This window comes from Epinephelus moara, chromosome 9 (assembly GCF_006386435.1).
Source record: "Epinephelus moara isolate mb chromosome 9, YSFRI_EMoa_1.0, whole genome shotgun sequence".
NCBI classification, from domain to species: domain Eukaryota; kingdom Metazoa; phylum Chordata; class Actinopteri; order Perciformes; family Serranidae; genus Epinephelus; species Epinephelus moara.
In genome coordinates, this window is record NC_065514.1 from 19,887,003 (window position 1) to 19,910,078 (window position 23,076).

The following is a 23,076-nucleotide window of genomic DNA, read 5'->3' on the forward strand; positions in this document are numbered from 1 at the left end:
TGCTGACACTTAGAAAAAACAAGATTGTAACAATTGCAAAGAGCAAAAGGCTGTGCTCATATTGTACAGCAGACTATTTAATTTAATATACCTGGTACTTAAAATGATTGGTGGGGGAAAAAAGACCAGGAGGAGTTACACTGTAAGTCCGGGCAAAGTAGGACATAATTGTACGGGAGTTATGCTCTAAGACGCAGCCTAGTTATACTGTAAAACTCAGGGAAAGTAGCGGGGGAAAGTGAGCAAGAGTTACTCGAAGTTGGTGTAAAGTAGGACGTAATTATACGGGAGTTACGCTCTCAGACGCAGCCTAGTTATACTGTAAAACACGGGGGAAATGGGGGGGAGTGAGCGAGAGTTACTCAGTACTTCTATTAAATTAGGTGCAAAGTGAGCGGTAGGTACGCTCTAAGTGAGCGGTAGGTACGCTCTAAGTCGGGGGCCGTATTATGTAGTGTTACCAAATATTATCTTTACTTCAGTCTTCTGTCTCTCCTGATTGAACTAGCAGAGTCTGGTCTAAGAGACTCATGTTCACCACCAACAAACAGCAACATCAGCTGCAGTGTTTGTGCCACTCAAAGCCATGTGCAATCTTTTCTTAACCAAAATCCAGTAGTTTTGTGTCTAAACCTAACCACTGGCCCTTTCTTCCAAACCACTTGTGTCAAGATACAGCACAAAAGGTGTCTCCAGTGTCATTTCAATAACAACCGTGGCTTCTGCCCAAGCAACAAAACATAACAAGTAGGGAAGAGATAACATTGAATCAAACTAGATTTAAGGGTGTGTCCACATAGCTTTTGTTTTCCATCACTTTTCAATTGTTCCCATTGAGGAGAGAGTGCATGCAGCCACCTAGAAGAAAAGCACCATGCCCAGCGTTTGTTTTGAACCATTTTCTCGCTTTCAGGTGAAAGTCTCTGAACTTTTCAGAAAAGTGCGGATGACGTTACTGCTGCTTCTTTAGCTATACTCCTTTCTACCATCACAGCAAAGACAGAAAAGCTTGTTTTCAGGTGCAGAACGGCTACAAGAAGCTGAATGTTGCTGGTGAGTGTTGTTGTTTTAACACTGTTGACTTTGTAAGCTTGTTGTTGACTGTGTAGTCGACCATCTGTTCGTGTAGCATTAAGTTAGCTACTTCGCTAATGTCAGTGTCAAGATGTCATAGAAACATACTCATGGGAGCAGGTCATTAAAAAAATACTTTCTACAAAGCACTGAGATGAAGCAGCACCATGCCAACGCTTTTCTGTTGAAAAAAAAGAAAAAGAAAATGCTATGTAGACACAGACCCTATCATGGATTTTGTGTAGATACACAGAGATCTATCTACACAATTACTGTGTACTTTATATCTGTAATTAATCACTTTGGAGAGACCTGTTATTGACATTAAATTAGCTTTTTTACTCTTGATCACTAAAAAAATCCACATTTAATCTACAAAAAAAAACATTATCCAGAAGCCAAAAACATAACATGCAGTGTCAAGAAGGATGGGTTGACCTCTGCGTGACCTTCAATCAGCCTTATGTTTTACAGTCAATCTATAATACTATTTCACTTGAGGACCCTTGTGCGTTAGTGTTTGTGTGAGCTAGTGTGTGTGTGTGTGTGTGTGTGTTTTAATCTAACCGGGCCTGATGAAGTTGTTGGGTGAAGGAGGGACTCCGAAGCCGTTAGTGATGAGCGGCGAGCTGAAGTCATCCATCTCATTGTTGAGAAGTATCCCTGTTGATCCTGACATCACTTTGGAGCCCAAACTGCAGGAAGACAATCACAGTTGAGATATCAGAGGAGTTACAGGCGCAAGACTCATTAACCGACATTGGTAAAGGTGATTTGTAGGGTCATACAACTGGTTGATGGTGCTGGTGGCGGCCACAGCACTTCCATCTTCTGCCACCACAGAGAGGTGTGAGGTCCCGTGGTTTTCAGGCATGTAAAACTCTGGCTCGTAGTAGTTCATGTGATGAGTGGTGTCATCTGTGATCTTTTCCCGGAGGTCATCGGCATAGTAACTTGAAGTCATGTTTTGGATGAGCTTTGGAAGAGAAAGTGGGTTGTGAAATCAATCAGTAAATATTATGGGAAGTATTGTTTGGTGTTTTTGATTTTTTTTTTTTTAAATAAAGTATTTCTTCATGTTCTGGGGAATTTTACAACTGTTCTTACTAATCTAAGACAGGCAAAGTCTTTTAATTATGTCTCAAGTCACTCATGTCTATGAGATAGCATAGTAGAGACTTAATGGTTTTCCCAAAGTTGAGAGGCTTGTCGAATTATGCTGAATATGTGATTATTTAGATATTTACTCTTCAAAGTCAATCAAAAAAACATTATTCTCATCACAATGCACCAACCAACACAAACCATTTGTCTCCTACAAATTATATACTACAAATTTTTAACAGTAAGGATATTTTAGGAGAAACATAATGCCATCTAGAATATGTTTGTTATTATTCTTTTAACATCATAAAGAGGAAACATGGTAACAAATCTGCCAAGTTGGAAAGTGATGATACTGCATTTAAATCGTATGTATTTCCTGTGGCATTACAATTTTCGCTTGTTACAACAAAAGCATGAATAAACTGTTTTTATGTTTTGGTTGTTTTTAGGCACACAGTATCAAGTACTGCCTGTTACATGCATTGTCCTCTTTCAAGATACACTGCCATTTTCACTGGAAATAAACGCACTACGTCAGTACAACACCACAAATTGACATGGTTTTTCCTTCAGCAACAAACACACATGGTTAGGTTTAGGCAAGAAAAACAGGATTTGGCTTTAGAATCTTATGGGACGTGAACACCACTCTCTCGGGTGAAAGTCGATGTTTGTTGGACCTATTTACCAACACTCCCTCCCGCCCCACTCGGACTTTTGCCCTCTTAACTTTTGTCCTTGTCCCACAGCATATCCCCCTGACGCCGCTGGGCACTGATAAACCTTTACGGCAACTGACCACATATCATGCTGATGTTAAAGGACAGCTTTTTTCATTTATTTCTGACGCTGCAAGTCACTGCCCACGGGCCAGATTTCGACGTCTTCGGAATGAGAGTGGGCTCAACAGGAAATGTTTTAACTAACTCCAGAATTTTCAGCTCAGAGAACGCTGATTAATTTCCTGTGTGACACTTCAATTGAGTCAATTGAGTTATTTCAATTACAAAGTTGTGTGCTAGTACTGTTGCCTAGGTGTTGCATATTATGCTAGTGACATATGTCATATGATGAATGTGAAGTATGTCACGTTAAGTTACATCACATCAGTAACAAACCAACTTATTTTAAGCTAAACCATGATGTTTTTTCTAAACCAAACTACGCGCTATTGTTGCCTTACCTCAAGGAAGTACACCTAAAAGCAATGTTTTTTTTAATACCTTTTAAGTTTGTGTTAAAAAGAGACTGTATGTATTTAACGAGTGGAAACTGTACATTTCCTGTGAAAATGGGAGTTTATTTTGAAAAGACAGATTGCTTGTAACTAGTGTAAATTGACATGGTGTCTCTTAGCATCCAAAATTGGTGTTGGAGGTGTACCTGGGGCATTATAGGTTTTTTAGGATATTTTGGGGCCTTTTTTGCCTTGGCTTGAATTTGAGCCCCCTGCCGCTGCAGCAAGGATACAGCCTTTGTACATGGGGCAGGTGAGCTAGTGGGCTAGTGTTGTAGTTTGAGGTGTAGTGCCACTGAGCAGGTGTTGGTATTGGTGAGTTGGGAGTGAGAATGTGTTCGTTAAAAACATTTTTTAACACTACTGTGTGTAAAATTTGAGAATGTCTGATTTTGGCGCCCCCCTGTGGTAGCACACTGCTACTCTCTTTTAAAATTGTTATAATGAGTGCTAACAAGTACAAGGCATTTTTTCCCTGTGTACATGAGAAGCTGCTGCTGCCTCAGGATAAGTGGCACTAAAATAGTGTGGTGCCCCAAAAACTAAAACTGTGTGAAGCAGAGACCATGACCTTACATCCGTGATGTTGAGAAACTTCGGATCTCCAAGTAAAGTCCTCTTTGCATAAGCAAAGCGGAAAGCCTCCACGATGCGATGGTAGGTTAGGATCTTTTTCTCAGTGTTTGCCATACTGTCTGAGGTGAAGTTGTACCCTGTAGACAATGAAACAATTATCAGTAACTGAGTTTAAACCACAGCTTAATTCATCCGTCTTCATTCAGATGGCTGCTCAGGTAGGTAAGGAGACAGCTAAAATGGACTTGACCCGACCTTTTCCTGTGTTTTTATTTAGTCTAAAAGCTGCCGTGACCAGACCATGGGTATTAGCCTGAGCTGACAGCCACAGGGGGAAACAGAAGGGGCGGCTGAGGGAACCAGAGAGTTTCTGGTTTGATGGGTTTCAGCTGTCAGACAGAGGCAAGAGTCACGGTAAATCAGCAGGATGAAAGTTTTGGGCAGTCACTGAAATGTGTGCGCGAAGCCTTCACCACCCGACTGTGTCCAATTAGAGGTAAATTGGTGAGATTAGTGTTAGCGTGTGAGGCAGGGGGCCGCAGTGAGTGGGTGGCCAGTCAGAGGAAAGGAAAGGTTCAGAGAGATTAATTACTTTAGAAGGAAGTTTCTCGTCTAATCCTCAGAGGCAGACACTGTCACTGTACTGAAAACTAGCAGAGAGGAAGAGGAAGTGTCTTAAATATGGACAGTTTCTGCAACGACCAGCCAACGTAGGAGAAAGTTAAATCAGACAGAGTACACAGGCGTGATTAGATGGCGACAGACCAAGGCAGCAACAATGTGATTGCCAAAATGTTCATGAACTTTGCTGATCAGACTCCTGTGAGTCTCTCAGGTGTAAAGACACAGACAGCAATTATGTTCAGATCGTCATAACTTCAATCAGACAAAAGACCTTCTGTCAGTGTTACAGAGTTGTTCCCTCAGTGGATTTAACTTCATTCTCTGATTCGGAGGAAGTTAAATGTTGATATTGTTTCAGTAGCTTATTGCTTTATGCCATTCTAAGGTACCATCTGTCAGTGTTGCAGTATCAACAGAGCTCATACCAAAACAACAACGTTTAGCAGTCTCACGATTGGTTATGTGCTAGATTTTTCCTTAGCACCTAATTAATATGGTAATCAGTGAGCTTTAGGTGTTTTTTTAAAATGTGATGTGATTACATTTGGACAGAAGCTAGCTGTTTTTCCTTGTTTATAGTCTTTATGCTAAGCTATATCAGCCAGCTGCTAGTCATAGCTTCATAACTTACCATACGTTTTATTTAACTCATCTGAAAAATGTCTAATTCTCCTTCCTTCTTTTCTTACATTTGTAGCTAATAAAACCACAGCATTAAAGTCACATAACTGCCAGACAACCCAACTGCCAGAAAAATGTTGGAATTTACATTAATGCAAACCATGAATATGTTGCATTTGTAAATTATTATGTAGCGGAACTTTAAGTTTCTTTATATTTCAACAACGCTGTAATGTGTGGTTATGTTTGTGCTCTTGTTTTTGATTTGAAAAACCTCATGTTTTGGCTTAAACTACCTAGATTTGGTGGCACAATGCTGCCAATATCTTGCTAACAACTAGTCTTGCTGTTGGCCACAAACAGTGGTCTGCAGCTTGAGCCATCTTGCTGAGGTGTCAAGCTATCCGCTATGCCCTCCTCCTCTCAATAGCAAAGTCAACTTATGCATGTAATGACAACTATGACACTTTAGAAACACTGATATGATGAAACGTACAAATGTAAATTATCCCTGGTTTGCAGAACCATGTGGGCTATGCATGAACATCTGTACCAAATTTCATGGCAATTATTGTTGATACATTTCACCCAAAACCACATATTTAGTGTGTCATAAAACAGTAGACAGGTTCCCATAAGAACATTGAAGCAGGTGTGGCAAGTTGTGATCATTCCTCCTGTTCATACTTACCATGAAAAGATTCCTTTTCTAGTGCACCTTCAGTGTAAGAGATTAAAAAAAAACTACAACCCCATGTTCTGTGCAAAAATGTTCTGTGATGCTGGCTTTGTTATGTGCCTGGGAGGGTCTTTGCTGCTGCTCTGCCTGCCTTAGGCTTTTCCATGTAGGTGCATGGAAGGGCAGAGAGGTATGCTCTCTCTGCCTCAGGTTTTCTGCATTTGCACATGGAAGGGCAGACAGGTGTGCTCTCTCTGCCTTATGCTTTCTGTGTAAGCCAGAGGAAAGGCAGGGGCCCCAGAACAGAGCCATACTGGCAAATACTGCATATGGAAATAAAGTTTTCTTTGACTATAGTGTTTCTGACTGAATTTATTTCAAGATTTCTAATCCACTTTAAATGTAAAAAATCTCTGACAGAATGGGATCTTTGAATGGCCAGCATCAACAGGAGGAATGATTACAGCAAGCAAAACCTCTTCCAGTGTTCATATGGGTACCAGACTATTTTGAGATGGAAATTATGAATTATGAACCCGTCCTTTATGATACATCACCTGGAAAAAATAAATGCAGACTATGTCCCAGATTTTGTGGCAATCCATGAATTAAATGTTAAGATATTTCGGTCTGTTGCTATTCCTACAGCCGAAAAACTACTTGGTTAGGGTTGTGGATGTATTGTGGTCGTGGTAAAAAACGGCAACATTGACTGTTACACGGGAGGCTGTGTGGTGCTATAGCAATGTCACACATCTTCTGCCTTTGGTTCTTTAGGAGAAGTCATACGTCATATGTATCTAAGGGAAGGGATGCAGCTATATGCTATATGATATTTTAAAAGTACTGCTTGTAAGTACTTTGTAAAACACAGAGCCAGAAAGTAGTTCATGATATTCTTAGATAACTTGAAGTCAACAAACCTTTTTTTATTTTAAGAGTAGATTTGCTGTACAGTAGATCAACATGCTGCTCACAGCGGAGTCTCAGAGAGTGACTGGCAAAGTGAATGCAGCTCACATTGAAGCACTCCCACTCGGGATGTTTTTGGACAAAGCATCAAGGCTTACCATTCAAGATGTTTAATATCAGCGAGAGCACAGGGCCGCTAGCGGGGGCATTGGGAACAGCCATGGTGTACTCCCCCACGTTCACCCTTAAAGGGTTCTCATCCAAGACAGCCCCATAATCCTTCAGATCCTCCATTGTGATGATACCGCCTAAACACGGATTGACACACACTGTGAATGCACACTTGGACAGAACTGGAAATACAAATCCTCCTTAACATACAAATTAGCTTTGCAGAGAGAGGTGGGTGTTTGTGTATTTTTATTATATGTCCTGAAGTCTATTTAGCAAATGACTAAAATGATAACAGAAGTGGCAATAATGATATGATGATAAAGTCCCTGTGTAAGAGATTAATGTGCTTCGTGGCTACAGAAACATGATCTAATCTGCAGAAATAGCTGTTTGGATTGTAAAATAAACTAAAAAGATTACTAAATTTTGTACCTTTTTCACTGTTAATGACAAAAGTGGAAACTTGCTATTGCTACTATTTGTAGTTGACTTTTTCATCTAACAAAGAAAAGGAGCTTTTCAATAAGCACTATGATGTAACTTCAGACAATTTGGTTATACAGACATTGAAGGGCTTTTAGTACAACAAATATGAAACTGGAGACTGTCCTGTGATGTAACCACATCAGCCACAATGCAATATCAGTGTGTATGGTGCAGTGGAGCACATGACATGAGGAGTTTGGTGAAAAAGGTGAACTGCGCCAGATTTATCAACACATTCTCACTCCCAGCATGCAAGTACCGACGTCTGGTCAGTGGCCCTATGGGTCAAACTATAAAGCTCTAGTCCCCATCCAGTGTCAGTTCTACACAGGGACAGCGTGTCAATATACGTATGTACAGTTTATGCTTGGTAAATGTTTACAGTCTCTTTCAAAAGTAAATTAAGAGCAGAGGCAAGAACTAGAGTTCAGGTTTAGGTTCCATCCACCCATCCATCCATATACAACTGCTTATCCAAAGCTGGGTTGCAGAGGCAGCATGCTGAGCAATGTGCTCCAGACTTCCCTCTCTCCAGCAACGCCTTCCAGCTCCTGCTGGGGGATCCTGAGGCGTTCCAAGGCCAGATGGGATATATAATCCCTCCAGCGTCTTCTGGGTCTGCCCCAGGGCTTCCTACCAGTGGGACGTGCCCGAAACACCTCCAACGGAAGGCACCCAGGAGGCATCCTGATCAGATGCCCCAATTACCTCACCTGACCCCTTTCAACCCGAAGGAGCAGCGGCTCTACTCCTACTTTACACCACCCTTTAGAGGAAACACATTTCTAACTCTTGTATCCGCGACTTCCTTCTTTCAGTCACTACACAGAGCTCATGACCATAGGTGAGGGTTGGGATGAAGATGGACCAGTCAGGCTCAGCTCCCACTTCATCACGACAGTCCGGCGCAGCACCCACATTACTTCAGGTACCACGCCAAACCTCTAATCCATCTCATGCTCCATTCTACCTTCACTCATGAACAGATACTTGAACTCCCTCACTTGGAGTGGTAACTCTCTCCCAACCCGGAAGGGGCTATCCACCGTTTTCCGGCAGAGAACCATGGCCTCAGATTTAGAGGTGCTGACTCTCATCCCAACAGCTTCACACTCGGCTGCAAACCATTCCAGTGCATGCTGGAGGTCATGGTGTGATGAAGGTATGGGTTTAAGCAACAAAAATACGGGGTTAAGTTCAGAAAAAAACACCATGGTTTGGCTTAAAATATGTCACTTGATAGCTAAGGTAATGTAACACGTGACACATGTGACTAGCGTACTATTTTACACATTAAACAATCAGTTTCATATGTGAAACGAACAGCGCTTTCCAGGTGAAAGTTTGCTTAATCAATACACCTCACCTCCAGCCCTCCCTGTGCAGACTTTCTTTCTCTTTATACTACAGCAAAAAATGCAAACACCTAGTGTGTCTCATATCGCCACTAAAGGGTGCCTCGGTACGTCAGTATCTGACCCTGAGGGCCACTGACTAAGCATCGGTATATGATGAATGGGGAGTGAGACCGCAATGGATTTATTCCATATACCCTTGACCAGACAGCCATGATTGATTGAAACTAGGATACATTTATCCGCAAAATTTGGGTCAGGGGTGTAGATTGTAGGGGCAATGACTACTTCTCTACTTCCTACCCCTGTGACACTATTGTGTTGACAAAAAGTGCCCACAGACAAACAAAGTAAGGCAAAGTACTCAAAACTGCTTCTGTGGTAGTTCCCGCTACAATAAGTGTCATTGCAACTACATTTTACGATGACCAGACACACACACAGACTCACAAACAATACCAGCCATGCCGTTGCAGCTGATAAATATTACCTGCTGCCTGAATATCAGTCACAAGGTTCTGAGCCAGTTCTCCTTGGTAGAAAGCATCAGGACCCTTTTCTGCTATTTTCCTGTAGGTTTTTGCAAGCTTGGTAAATTTGATGGTGTCGTTTTCTTTAAGGACGTCATCCTTTTGTCCACAAAACACTTCACTGAAATAGAGGAAAAAATAATTTAAGATGGTAACAAAGCTTGCTTTAAGTGGGTTTTATCATCTTAGGTCAGTGCTTCTCACCATAGCGCTGGGTCAGCAATGATGGTAGTTTTGTGCCTGGACAGAGCGATGGCAAGTGCCCTGCCCAAAGGAAAACCTGTTTCTGCAAGCTCAATGCTCGGTTGGAACAAGTCCTTCCAAGGTAGTTTGCCATGTCGTTTGTATGCCATTTCATAACCACGAATCTCCCCTGGTACAGCAATAGACAACCCTCCTACCAACCATGGAAGCAAAGGAAACAAAGACTTAGATTATTGCCTCATAAGTAATTAGACATTATTTTAGGGCATTGGTCTATCAAGCTCTCAGGGAATTTACACACTCTCTTTTGTTGTCACTATCACAAGGTCAGTCTCTTTCATGATAACGTTAGCTTTAATTTCCATCAGCTCATTTCCATGTCTGATAGCACTGGTTAAACATTACCTTTCTGGGATAAATCTGTACTGTTCCCAAACATGTTTTCTGTTGCGTTGTGTGGTGCCGTCTCCCTGGCATCAATGGTCTCAACCTCCCCTGTGTGGAAATGCATGTAGGAACCAGATAATTAGGAAGTTGTATGAGTTTGTTTCATCAGTGGGAACATAAACAACAGAAGACTTTGTGGTAGAAACATATCTGAGAGTGAAGGTGTACCAGTTGTGGCGTTGTAGATAGTGAAGAAAACTCCTCCTCCGATGCCCATACTGTGAGCGTTCACGAGTCCAACACACAGTAAAGCAGCTATAGAGGCATCTACTGCAGACCCCCCCTTTTTTAGTATGTCTCTGTGGTAAAATTAATTAAAACACACACAAGGAGGGAAGGGGTGGAGGATTAGTTTTTACACTTAAGACTTAAGACCCCATATTGGCAAAGAATGAAGCAGGTTCACAGGGATTTGCATCGATATGGCTGTATGTGCAAGCAATCTTCATGCTTCTATGTTCATGCATATGAGTCTGTCAACAGCAGAGCAATGTGTCTGTCCTGGAGGATGTTTCAGTGTGTAAGCTCTCACCTGCCGACCTCTGAACACGGCCCAGCATCTGCTGCCACAGCTGCCTTCAAGAACACCTGCTCACTTGGTCGCTTCATTTTTCCGACGCCAAAGAAGACACCCACGAATGTGGCGGCGGCTGCCAACAGCAGCATCGCCACCGCCACAATTATTGTCTTCTTTGCCATTTTTTTTTTTTACAGCTGAGCGACAATAAATGCTCTATTTAATGCCTGTCAAGAGAAAAAACATTATTTGTTTGAATTTAAATGTTTACATTTAAAATGAAAATGCAGCTGAAAATAGCTGTGCTTTATAAAAAAAGGAAGCAAGCAAACCCAAAACACACATAGATGATACATAATTATCTGCAGAATCAATAAATATCCAGAAATTTCAAGCAATATGATACCTCAGTCCTCATTTTAAGGTTTAATCTTTGAAACCTATGTATTGAAATATTTATTACATGAAAAGATTATACATATTAATGACTCCAATTTAGCTGGAACTTGATATAACAGTACTAATACACAAAACCTACAGAGTATTTATGTGGAAAAAACAGCTTGTTCACAACTAGGTGCCACTTATGTCAAATATTTTCATGCATTTGTTCAGTTAATGTGTATATATAAATTAAAACCAGGAATCATTTTTACAAGCAAAACATCCGGATGTCTTTGTAGTCACAACAATGAGGACAGTTAATCCTCTATCCCCTATTATTTTCATCATCATTACTGGATGTTCGACCAGAGTGATTTTTAAACTCTGATTCCCAGCAGCACGGAAGCCTAACATCAGCTTATTACCATGGAGTTGCATCTGTTTGTTGTGTTACAGCATGTACCAACAGGTGAATAATGTTAAATGTATAACTAAGCAACTACAATGGTCAACAGTCCAAGTGCGTCAGAAGTTAGTTAGGGAATCATTGGCTTATGCGTAGTCACGGCTCACTGCTTGTCTTTACTGCAAAAGAAAATGGCAACTGAAAAGATGGTGGAGATATACCAAATGAACCTTACTGCCACCTGCTTTGAAACACTTGCCCACTCAAAATTCAATGCCATCAATGTCTGGCGCTTTTAATTGAGATATCAGCTGTTCAGTCAGCTTATTACATTTAACTAATAACATGCCGACACCAAAAGGCAACCTCTGAGGCTGAAGTGCCACAAACTGCTGTTCCCTAAATGGCCACTGGGGGTTGGCTCCAGAACAGAGTGAATCCCCATAGACTCCAATGTTAACATGCCCGACTGTACAGCAGAAATAAACAACTTTACAGCCTGGTACAAAAAACAGTTTTGGTCTCTGTAGCTAATTTCAACATTTATGACAAGTGTACGGGGTGAATTGTTTTATAAACCATCCATTTACATTTTATAAAGACTTAAAAGTATGCATATTTAAGGATGGGGCCATCTGAGTGACAGGCTGTCTGTGAGGTGTCACCACCACAGTCTATGACACCCAGCCACCTCTCACTCCTCAACAGCTCCAACCTCTCTTCTAAATATGGTCACTTCTGGCTCCGAAAAAACTAAGATGGCAACGGCTGAAATGCCGAGCTTGAGGCTTCAAAATGGCAGTCCTCAAACCAATGGGTGATGTCACAGTAGCAACGTCCATTATTTATAGTCTTTGGGCGACACACCTTCATTGTTTGCCTATCATCTTGCTGCTGACTCTTTAAATATGATTGTTCATGCTGCTGTTGTGCGCAACCCCAGATTTATCAGCTTCATCAGCACTCATCAGTGTCATCAGAGTCATCAGCCGCCACCACCAGTGTCTGGACTGCATGGTGTGATTTATTTTGCTGCTGCCCAGTGCAGATGAGATTAAACATTCTCTCTGTAGCATCCAAGTGCCAAAGTCTTTCTGTTAAAACGTAATCATCACATATCATCTGTTAATCTGTACACCTGTAATCTGTAGTAAACAATTATCTTTACCACATTCACCTGTCTCTCCTGATTGAAATGTAGCCTTGAGCCATAATCCTCAAGCAAAGCTACAGAGCTCTGGGAAACCAATTTCTTGATAACCCCACACCACTGTCAAACTTGTTGTCTTCACCAACCAATTCTGTGACTCAGGTGACATCACTTGAGGCAATTTTAAGATTTTGCGCACCTCCCCGTGGAGCAACAAAAGGCTTTAAACAAAGTTTTTCACAGATGCAGTAGTACTCCCTCTCAGACATGTAAACAGATGATGTGTAAAATCCGTGGAGTTGCCCTTGAGCAAATGTAGAAGTCACTGAGCTGTGATAAAATAGACAGCACAAACATGAGCTGAACACATAAAAGGTCTAAAGTCCTACATATAAACTGAGGGGATAGGAACACTCACTTAAAATGTGTCATGATGGTTTCTTTCTTGTGAAGAATCTTCAAAGTGAATGTTTAAGCTCTTCCTTCAGTTGTTCTTTTTTAGTACTTTTTTAGGAGGGACTCTTTTACTGACATGAATGACTAAGCCCTTTGTCAAGAAAGGCAAAGTTAATGACAGCAACTTCATGAAGAGGTTCTGGCTTAGAGGCCGTCTGACCCCTTGGGCCCCTGAGCCTGGGCTTTGTAGGCCTGTTTGGTAGTACACCCAAGGCCACATTGAGCTAGTAAATCTAGCAACTCACTTGCCTTATCAGGCATGTGATAAAAAGAATTGATGGTCCAGTGTGTAAGATTTTGAGAGATATATTGGCAGAAATGGAATATAACAAAAGTGTTTTCTTTGGTGTATAATCACATTTTTGTTTTCTTAGAATGAGCCATTTATATCTACATAGGGATGGTGTCTTTGTTTATGGAGATCTCCATGTTCTTTCAGTAGTCCAGAACAGACAAACCAGACACTGGCTTCAGATAGGGTCATGCACATTTTTGCATCAGCCATTGTAGATAGAGGCCCATCTGCAGTGTCCGAGTTACACTGATTTGTAATGTAAAACCAATTTATTTAGTGGTAGTTGAAGAGACCTCTTTGGATAATTCAGCTCTTGATAAAAACCTCCTGAACGTCTGGATCAGGAAAAGGTGAGCACACATGAAGTTAATAGGGAAATTAGAGGGAGCATGCGTTGGGTGAGCCGCCTGTCTCCGAAATGCCAAACACTGTTACAGATACATTTATTTGTAACATGAAACTGCTTTATTCAGTGTTTTTACAAGTTTTAATCACCTGATCAGTTTGTTTTGGAGAGTAAGAGACCTTTGTGGATAATTCAGCTCATGGTAAAAACCTCCTGAAACAATGAACACTGATGAGGTTCTAGCCAGAAGAAGTTTCCACTGGTTGCAATCTGCACATCACCGCTAGATATCGCTAAATCCTCCTAAATCTTACACACTTCACCATTAAGCATATAGATTTTTTGTTAGGTTTTCTTTCTGCGCTGATGTCTGAAGTACCCAAGGAGTGGGGGAAAATAAGCTTGTGGCTGTCACGTGTAAGTTCAGAGGAGGACCCAAAAGACAGTCTGAGGTTTTTACAAAAAAATTAGCTTCATGAGCACAGGATCGACCACAGAATGCACCCAGGAGAAACACAGATTTAACACAGACAAACTGACAAAGATAAACACACAGGTATATATACACAGAAAACTAATCACAGGAACGAGACACAGCTGAAGCAGGAAGACATGGGCCAAAGGAAGGAAATGGAGATTGGCTAACAACAAGGGTGGAGCAGACAAGACTAATAGAGAACAGGTGTGAAGGGAAGACTCTGGGAACAGGGAAGGACCAACGAGACAGGTGTGACAGAAAACAGGCGGGAAAACACACAAAGACAGGAAGTAAAACCAGACACGACACATAAGGAGAGAATCTACAAAATAAAACAGGAAGCTGATTAAACACGAATGAACCACATGAAACAAGGAACACAAAGAGAAAACTCCAAAACAAAGTCCAAACAACCCAGGATCATGACAATGGCAGCAGTTACTACCAAAATATGACAAAGCTTAAATACCTGAACCAGCTGGAGTCTCTCTACTCTGAAACCATTTAAATTGTACTGTTATTTCCACTTGCCGCATGTCTCTGTTGTATCTGACCTATTAAACCAAATGTTGTCAATGTTACTGTATGATACATGCACTTTTTTAACGTGTTGGTAAACATATATTGTAAATTCATATTCACTATCTGCTCTGTGTCTGGACCCTTGATCACAAGCTTCAGATAGCTTATCAAGGTGTCCCATTTCACATCTTCATTATGTCTGGTGGACTGTACTTGTATTGCACCTGTTTTATGAATGAACAAATGGGACGTCCCTCTTAAGGAACATGTACACCATAAATTGACGCAGAGAACGCAGAATCGGTGCATAAAAATTCACCAGGATGCAGAAAATTAAGTCTTTGATTTTCTTGCAGAGGACTCCCATACCTGCCAATTCATATTTTCTCCCCAAATACTGAATATAAAACATATGCCCTTGCACATAAGCATTTCAATTACTCTGGAAACAGGAGTTTAGTTGGGTACCGCTGGCAGTGTGCGGATAGTTTAAGAGCAAGGCGGGTAAAACAGGGTTCATTTTTTAAATGTACATCAAGTTTCTGAAAAACTTTTGGCTTTTTTGTTATTTGATTACCACTAATAAATAAAACAATTTGTATAGGGGCAAGTGAAAATTAACTTCAGTCAAGTAAACTTCTTTCTTGCCCGAGGAAAAAACATTAACTTTAAACCCTGCTATGTTGAAACATACATCTAAAATAATGCAGTCAGCTCAGACAACAGAAGGATTTGGTTCTGCTGGCATATAAACCTCTGAATAATTGTGCTAAACCAAAGTTGTCTGAATCATGCACTGAGGAGGTTTGTATGTCTGAGATGATCTGACTGTGAGGCAGTGAATCCTCCTGGCTCTGCTTTTAGCAGCCAATAAGACAAATAGAGAAAAAGCCAAGAGTATTTTAGCTTAAAAAATTCCCCCCATTTGCTCCGAACCCCTAAAGCCTACTGTCATGCAGATTCTTTGGTCTGTCAGAGGAATGAAACCAGATTATGTAACAGGCACGTGAATTGATTTAGTCACACAGCATAAGCACTACTGTTGAACATTACAGCACACACACCATTTATATAAATTGTCGCCTGCCTTCACATCTTTAAGTACAAAGTAACTTTACCAATTAAAGGATAAAAGGATGTTTGTGAGGTTAGAGAGACCAGAAATTTGAATCCTAGTCTTGGCTTTGGATGCAACATTGTACCACCTGGATGTTTGAGATAAACCTTCCCAGACATGTAAAACAAGTTTCTATCTTACCTTGGTTTCTCTCGGGGGCCCTCGGCGACAGCCTGCTCACTGTGTGTGTCTGCCCAGATCTGCAGCAGCTGATAGCTAATAGGTTTACTGCGATTCTTAATATGTAACTATCACCAGGTCATTAAACTTTAACCCACCCCACCATAAAGCACCTATCTTGTGTCTCTAAGGGGACGGACACAGAAGAAACAACTTGAGACGATATTCAAGTTATCACTGAAATAATTAGTCATCTGTACTCAATCTTCACATACCTTTCTTAAATACCACTGAGCAATTGCATGACCTTGAAACTGAGAGGAAGCAGCACGTCACTCGATGAATAGATCTCTATCTGCTCGGGTACTTTTCTGTCAGAAAGATTAACGAAAAATAGTTTGCTGGTGGCTCATTTTAAATAGATTACATATTACTCTAGGAAACAACACTTTCACAGAATGATAAAGTAGGGACCTGTTCCAAAGCTCTGATGCAAAGCAGCTCCAGAAAAAAAATATTGGTTTTTGCATGACAGCTCACAAAGCCTTTGATATTTAAGTTTCAAATAAAGTGCCTCCTCACCAGGAAAATGTAGGCTTTCGGGGCTGCGAGGGAGAAGATCACATCCGCCATGAGAGGAGGAAAGGAGAGCAAACAGCAGGGGGACAGTGTGATGGGGTGCAGAGCTGGATGAGAAGGGTCAGTTAAATAAGCAGCAAGGCTAATAGGGGGAGACCAGCAGGGACAGGGCAGAGGACTCTCAACTTTGACATGGGGACACCAGGAGCAGCTAACTGAAACCTATACAGATTAAAATCCCCTTTGAATTCACCTTTAAGTTTGAGCTTAACTCCTAGACTGCACCGTCTCATGTAAAGCTCCAGCAATAAAACAATTCATGAAGAAAATGGGGAAAAACTAAGTGCTAAAAATCTAATTTGTTTAAGCTCCAGATGCCTTGAAGGCACTCGAGGAGGGGCATGTATGCAGTTTGAGAAAAAGCCCTGACAGTCAGCCTTGAATTGATTCCCAATTAACCAGTTATATAAGTTACTTTTTTTCCGCCACAACATATTCCACTAAAGCAAAATCAGGCATTAAATTTGTATCGTTGTGCAGTTTTATCCTCCAGTTTCCAAAAGAAAAGGTAATAGCACCATCCAAGGAGTCTTTTTTTTCATTCATTTGGTCCCTGCATTGGACATTTAGTTCCAGCTGTGATAACACCAACACTTAATGTTTGTGTTATCACAGCTGTAGCCCATCAGCTCTACTAAATATCCAAAGTTAGTTACATAGCTCAGTTTCAAACAGAAACTTAAAGAAGGGCATGGAATGTAAGAAAATATGACACTCATCTGGGCTGGTAAAAGCTGACAAAACATGGTTAACTCTGGTGGAAAACTGTTTTACTTAAATGATAAGTCAGTGGCTATTTTTTGGACTCCCATCTTCTATTTCACAAGACTGAGACGTGACTGTGAGAGGGCCAACGTGACTTTATATCTGGCCACACACCATGACAAAAGCTGGGTTTAATACTTAGTATAAAGGTTATAATTGACAATGTCTTTCCTGTAGATGCAGAAAATATTTTAGCCATTTACACCTCAAGCCTAACATTTGTGTAGTGGACTGTATCTGCTAAACCAGCAGCTGCACCAGCTGTATTGTTCTGATTTCTTCTTTTATTCAGTGAATGCAAAACAAAAAAACATCCACTGTTTTTTCATCCTTTTGTTTTTCATGCAAAAAAAAAAAAGTCGTCTGCAACCACTGACAAAGCGGCTTTATGATATGCGCTGTCATGTTTGTCTTTCTTCTTCTACATCACTTCTGTCTCCTTTTTCTTCCCTTGTAAATACAATTACTTTGGTTATATAAAGAATGCATGTCAGAGCCTGATAATAAATGACACATCTGTGCTGTGGTGGTGCCACGACAATCAACAGGCTGTAAATCAATTCGTATGCCGCTGGAGGCATGTAAGCTGAACCGCTGACACACCTCAGTGGAGATGTATGAGTCCTGCTTTTGGCTTGACACTGTATGTTGGAGGACCACCTCACCACTCCACCATGAAGAGCAAGGGACCAAGTCAGTCAGTTATTCTCACACGACTCACCTTGAATTTTAAAGGGTTGTAAACTCGTAAACCACAGAGTGACACTGGTGTCCCTCATGCAGCGCGAAGCAGAACAGGGGATAATACTAAATATCATGAAACATTCCTTCTCTGCCATGTTCTGCTCCAGGAGCGTCCTTCTGGCTGTCGGCTCTGACGCCTCCTGCACCAAAACATCCCAGATGTCACTCCATCTGTCTGGAAACAAAAGGTCAGGTATGCAGTGTACAGTGGCCGCTCACAGAAAGTTGCTTTAAACCTCTCAATTGTCCTTTTGTGTGTCTCATTCTACAATACACCCCCATCAACAGGAAGAAAAGACCATTTGTATATCAATTATTCAACCTATGTGACATTCACTTTGTGTGATCCTTGGTGTGAGCTTCAAGTCCCACATTAACAAGGTGACGAAAACATAATTTTGTCACCTCAGAAACAAAGCTAAGGTATGACCATTTCTTAATGAAAAAGATGCCAAGAAATTGATTCATGCCTTTATTTCAAGCATTTTTACTGGCCTCTCAAAAAACACCACTGGGTGACTTCAGCTCATTCAAAACCCTGCAGCTCAGATATTAACCAGATACCAGAGGAGAGAGCACATCAGGCCAGTCTGAGCTACTCTGCACTGACTTCCTGTTACATTTAGAATTGATTTTAAGCTTCTCCTCCTTTTATACAAAGCCCTAAATGGGCTAGGACCAAGCTACATTGCTAACTCCCTTGTTAACTATTTGCCTGACATTATCTACTGCTGGTTTGTTGGAGGTTCCCACCAACAGCAGGAAGAAGATCGGGCATGCAGCCTTTGTCAATTACGCCTCAAAGATTTGGAACACACTATCAATAGATATCAGGAAGCTAGCTCGCTAAATATTTTTAAAAGAAAGCTAAAAATGTATCCGTTCACTTTAGCCTTTAATTTGCTCTGACCTCCTGAGGTCCTCCAGTCTGAAACTCTTTCTTTTTACGCTTTGCACTGCTGCAACTCTTTTTATAGTTTTACAATTCTATGATTTTATGAATCTGTTGAGGACTATCACAGGGCTGACACATAGAGACAGACAACCATTTACACTCACATTCACACCTACAGACAATTTAGAGTCACCAGTTAACCTGCATGTCTTTGGACTGTGGGAGGAAGCCGGAGTACCTGGAGAAAACCCACGCTGACACAGGGAGCACATGCAAACTCTGCACAGAGGGGCTCCCACCTGGGATTGAACCAGGAGTCTGGCTTTGAAGAGAGCATAAGTTACACCTTTTGTGAAGTTCCCAAATTCATATGACTGGATAAACAAGACTTGTATTATACTGCACGACTTGTGTAAGAATTTGTAAATGGATGTTTTGATATATTTTCACTGTTTTTACTTCAATTCATTGAGAAGTTTCTCAGTTTTTGGATTGTTTGTTCACTGCATGCGAGGCATGTGAGAAAAACGGAGTGGAATATGCCTTGAAGTGCCTTTCAAAATGATCACAAACTACTATTAGAAAAACAGAAAAACGTAAAACAGTTTTCCGATCAATGCTACAGTTGTGGTTTGATTATATTCAGGCACAAAAACTCCCTGTAAGGAAAATTCCTTGTTCATGATAAAATAACTAAAATATCTCCTTGGTTAAGGTTGGGAAATGCGATGGCCTGACCTGCTGTCACACAGCTGATATAAATGTCTGTAACCTTCCTGCACACGCCTTATATTTCTTTGCTGTTCACACTAATTTTCTCCCCATTGAGTTTGCTGATGTTTCGACCTCATGCATATTGTACAAACATCAGCAAACAGATAAATAATGACGCATGGCTTTTGTTTCATTCATCATACTCATAGTTTATTTAGTGTTGTTGGCAGCGCATTAGTTTCTATTTGTCACATTTAGTTAACTTCTGTACAGTCACACTTTAATTTGCCTTTAGTTGCTCTAATTTCTATGTCTTTGAGTTTCTAGTGCCGAGGGTGCTGCTGCTGGAGGAAAATCTTGGCAGGCTGGGGTAAAAGATGGGTCCTATAAATATGTGCCTGTAAATACAGGAAGTGGCCAATCAGAATGTACCGAGTGCCTGCCACATCCTGGAGGAGAGGAGGGGACTGGACGTATACTGTAGAGATTATGTGTATTTCTCTGGACTATATTAGATTGTTGGTGTTTTGGTTAATTGCTTAAGTATTTATATTGACAGACTATTCACAGACTATACTGTTTCTCTTTGTCTTCAGTTTGAGTGGTCAGTTTTTGTTAGTGATAGGTCAGTTTGCGCGTGTGTCTTGATTGTGTTGATGTTTTTGTGTGTATATTGTCATGTTGGTGTTGATGACTAATGCTCATATCGTATTCTTACATGTTAATGCTGCTTATGTCCTCATATTGTCTTTAATCTGTTTTCTTTCAATGTAAAGCACTTTGAGTTCACTTGTAATGAAATGTGCTCTATAAATAATATTGCCATTGACCTGACAGTGGGGCTGGGCAGTGTCATCCTGACATCCAGACAGAGCCAGTGAGCGTCATTATCTAGCTCCAGCATGATGGGGATGCACCAGGTGCTGCTAGATGACTGTATTACCCTCCTCTCCAGCATATGTTCACTACATTTTCCATGGATTTGCATTAAGGCTGGAAGGTGATACAACTTTTACATGCTCAATACCACTAGGGGTTGTTTGGTAATGTGAGATCATATACCCACTGTTATATTATACAGGGCTTACAGTACTGAAGGTTTTTAAAGCTCGAGCCCTAACTCATCTCTCACTGTCACGGATCAGAGACAGAACGATTCCCCCAGTGCTTTTAGTCGGCTAATAAGATGCACCTGAATCAATGACAGAGAATGCAGCTTAGAGGTTGCAGTAGGAAGTGATACAAGTATGTCATCACACTGTGTAACTTATCTCACCTTAGCCCCCCTGATGTCAAGGTTCCTTTCTTTGGAGGCAAATTCTCACAGAGCTGTCCTTCTCTGATTTCTGTTCATTTCATGAATAAATGTACAAATCAAGCTTATGAATGTTAGGTTGTCCACGTCACGGTGTAATGTCTGTTAGCAGTACGTCAAAGACAACATAGTTGTAGCCTCAAAGAGGAACTTATTACCAGAATGAAAAACAGTGTATACCCTCACCCCTCGTCAGACTTTCCAGTCTGTTGCACTGCTAACCACACCCAACAGTGATGTCACATAGAACTGACGCATTGTGGAGCACACATAAGCTACATTCACACTGCAAGCATTATGGCTGAAAGACATGGGACAGAGATGTAGTGCGACATGTCTGCAAAAGCATGCCTGCAGCAAAGCGCGTCAGTAATAATCAACTGATACTGCTACACTGACCATGGTTACCTGTGCAGGCATCATGCGGCTCTTCTCTATTTTTACGCAACTGGTCTATTTTTTTTCTTTGTGCGTGACTCTGCAATCCTGCAACAGGTAAAAACTACGCAGGCCTGTGTAAAAAACGAGTACAATTTAAAAGGGATAAAAATTAATACCTTATTGTACCAGAGGCAATGCAAAGCAGCCAGTAAACTTGAATCAATCAAATTAAGGCATCCCGTTCTTAAAACAATTCAGTTAATTAATTCAGTATCAGTTATATAGTCTCTATTCTTCCAAACTACATTATCACTTAGCAAAACTCAATTCACACACAGCAAACTGGCAACAACCACATGCTACAAAGATGGAGTCTGTCTAGCAGGTTAAAAAAAACCTGCTCTGCCCCGCCTACCTGACACGTCGCAATCCTGCCCCATTTTTTTGGCTGTTAGGGCTCAATTTGGATTTATTGCTACCTGTTTTTTTTGTTTGCTATTCATATTATTTTTAAAATGTGGCCAATATTGGATTCCGCTGGTCATGGTCATTAACTGACCAACAAGTGCAATAACAAAGACATGCAGCATGCTGTTGTACGGAGGTAAACATGGAGGCCACCGAAGTCAGCTGTTAACAAAAACAGTCGCATCTGAGCAAAATTAATCAGATTCTGGCCACTTTGTCCTGCAGTCTGCACATTCAGCAAGGGGAGGTCAAGAAAAGCAAGATTTTCAGCAGCTGTTAAGTTGCCTTGAACTTAAAGTGCTTTTTGTTTGTTCGTTTTTTGTTTTGTGCACAGTTTCTGCTCATTAGATGCAAACAGTCATTTTCAAAATAAACTTAAAACGTCTGTAAAACGGACTTTATTTCCTTGGGCAACAAAAGTCTGTGTTTTGGTTTGGGCAACAACAGCACATGATTAGATTTAGAAAAAACAGACTCCCAGGTGAAAGTCCAGAGTTTGTTGGACCCATGGACCCATCCATCTCCCTTCCCACCGGCCTTAGGGACTTTTCAGCTCCTTATATTACATTGTCACCGGCATGGTTTCAAACTGATACCATTCGGCGGCATTATAAACTTACGCTGAGATATCATGCCTTTGAAAGGTGCTTTTTTGCGTCAGTGTCTGATGTGGAAATCACTGACCCAGCAGCAGTTTTTGACGACTTTTAGAGAATTAGAAACCTAAATTTATCTTTCATACCTTCTGGTTTCATGATGGTTGAGACACACCACTCCAACCACTGAGAGGAAAAAAATCCTTCTTTCTCCCTTTTTGCAAAAACTTATAAAAGATAAATAGATAAATAAATAATTGACTAATATGTTGGGATTATTTTTGACAGTAAAAATTATGAAGATTCTCAGTCATCCAGGTCATGGTAATCACAAGTGCTATATCGTAGGCAACTGGACTTGCTTGAATTTCTTGAAGACGTTTCGCCTCTCATCCAAGAAGCTTCTTCAGTTCTAAATGACTGGTGCAGAATCGCAGGCTTTAAATCCTGTGTGGGTGTGAACGCTTAATGATGTCGTTGAGGTCGCATGTGAGCTCTGAGTTTCAGAGTGGTTAAGGTCACATGTGAGTTGTTGATCCACCCGACCATCTTGTGTGATGTGTGTCAAGACTGCATTGTAGGTGGGTGATAAGTGGTGTCGTAGGCCACGGTCGTTCCAGTTTGACGTAGATGGCTTCTTTCACGTCTCTTTCAAACCTGGACCTGGACCTGGTCTGGACCTTAACGATTCTGAAACTCAGAGCTCACATGTAACCTCAACAACTCTGTAAGGATTCACACC

The 23,076-nt window shown here is 41.0% G+C and overlaps 1 protein-coding gene across 1 annotated transcript in view; it reads right to left on the bottom strand.

The window, feature by feature from the left end:
* The window catches only part of ggt1b (gamma-glutamyltransferase 1b), a 23,517-nt gene extending 7,455 nt beyond the window's left edge, over positions 1–16,062 (bottom strand). Inside the window, exons 1-10 of the mRNA XM_050053015.1 lie at positions 15,839–16,062; positions 10,559–10,770; positions 10,195–10,325; positions 9,985–10,074; positions 9,580–9,772; positions 9,336–9,496; positions 6,989–7,138; positions 3,995–4,131; positions 1,863–2,050; positions 1,642–1,769 (exon numbers count right to left, since the gene is read on the bottom strand). Coding sequence (XP_049908972.1) covers positions 1,642–1,769; positions 1,863–2,050; positions 3,995–4,131; positions 6,989–7,138; positions 9,336–9,496; positions 9,580–9,772; positions 9,985–10,074; positions 10,195–10,325; positions 10,559–10,725 — 1,345 coding nt within the window. The 5' untranslated portion in view covers positions 10,726–10,770; positions 15,839–16,062. The remainder of the gene's footprint in view (positions 1–1,641; positions 1,770–1,862; positions 2,051–3,994; positions 4,132–6,988; positions 7,139–9,335; positions 9,497–9,579; positions 9,773–9,984; positions 10,075–10,194; positions 10,326–10,558; positions 10,771–15,838) is intronic.
* Between the last annotated feature and the right edge of the window lie 7,014 nt (positions 16,063–23,076).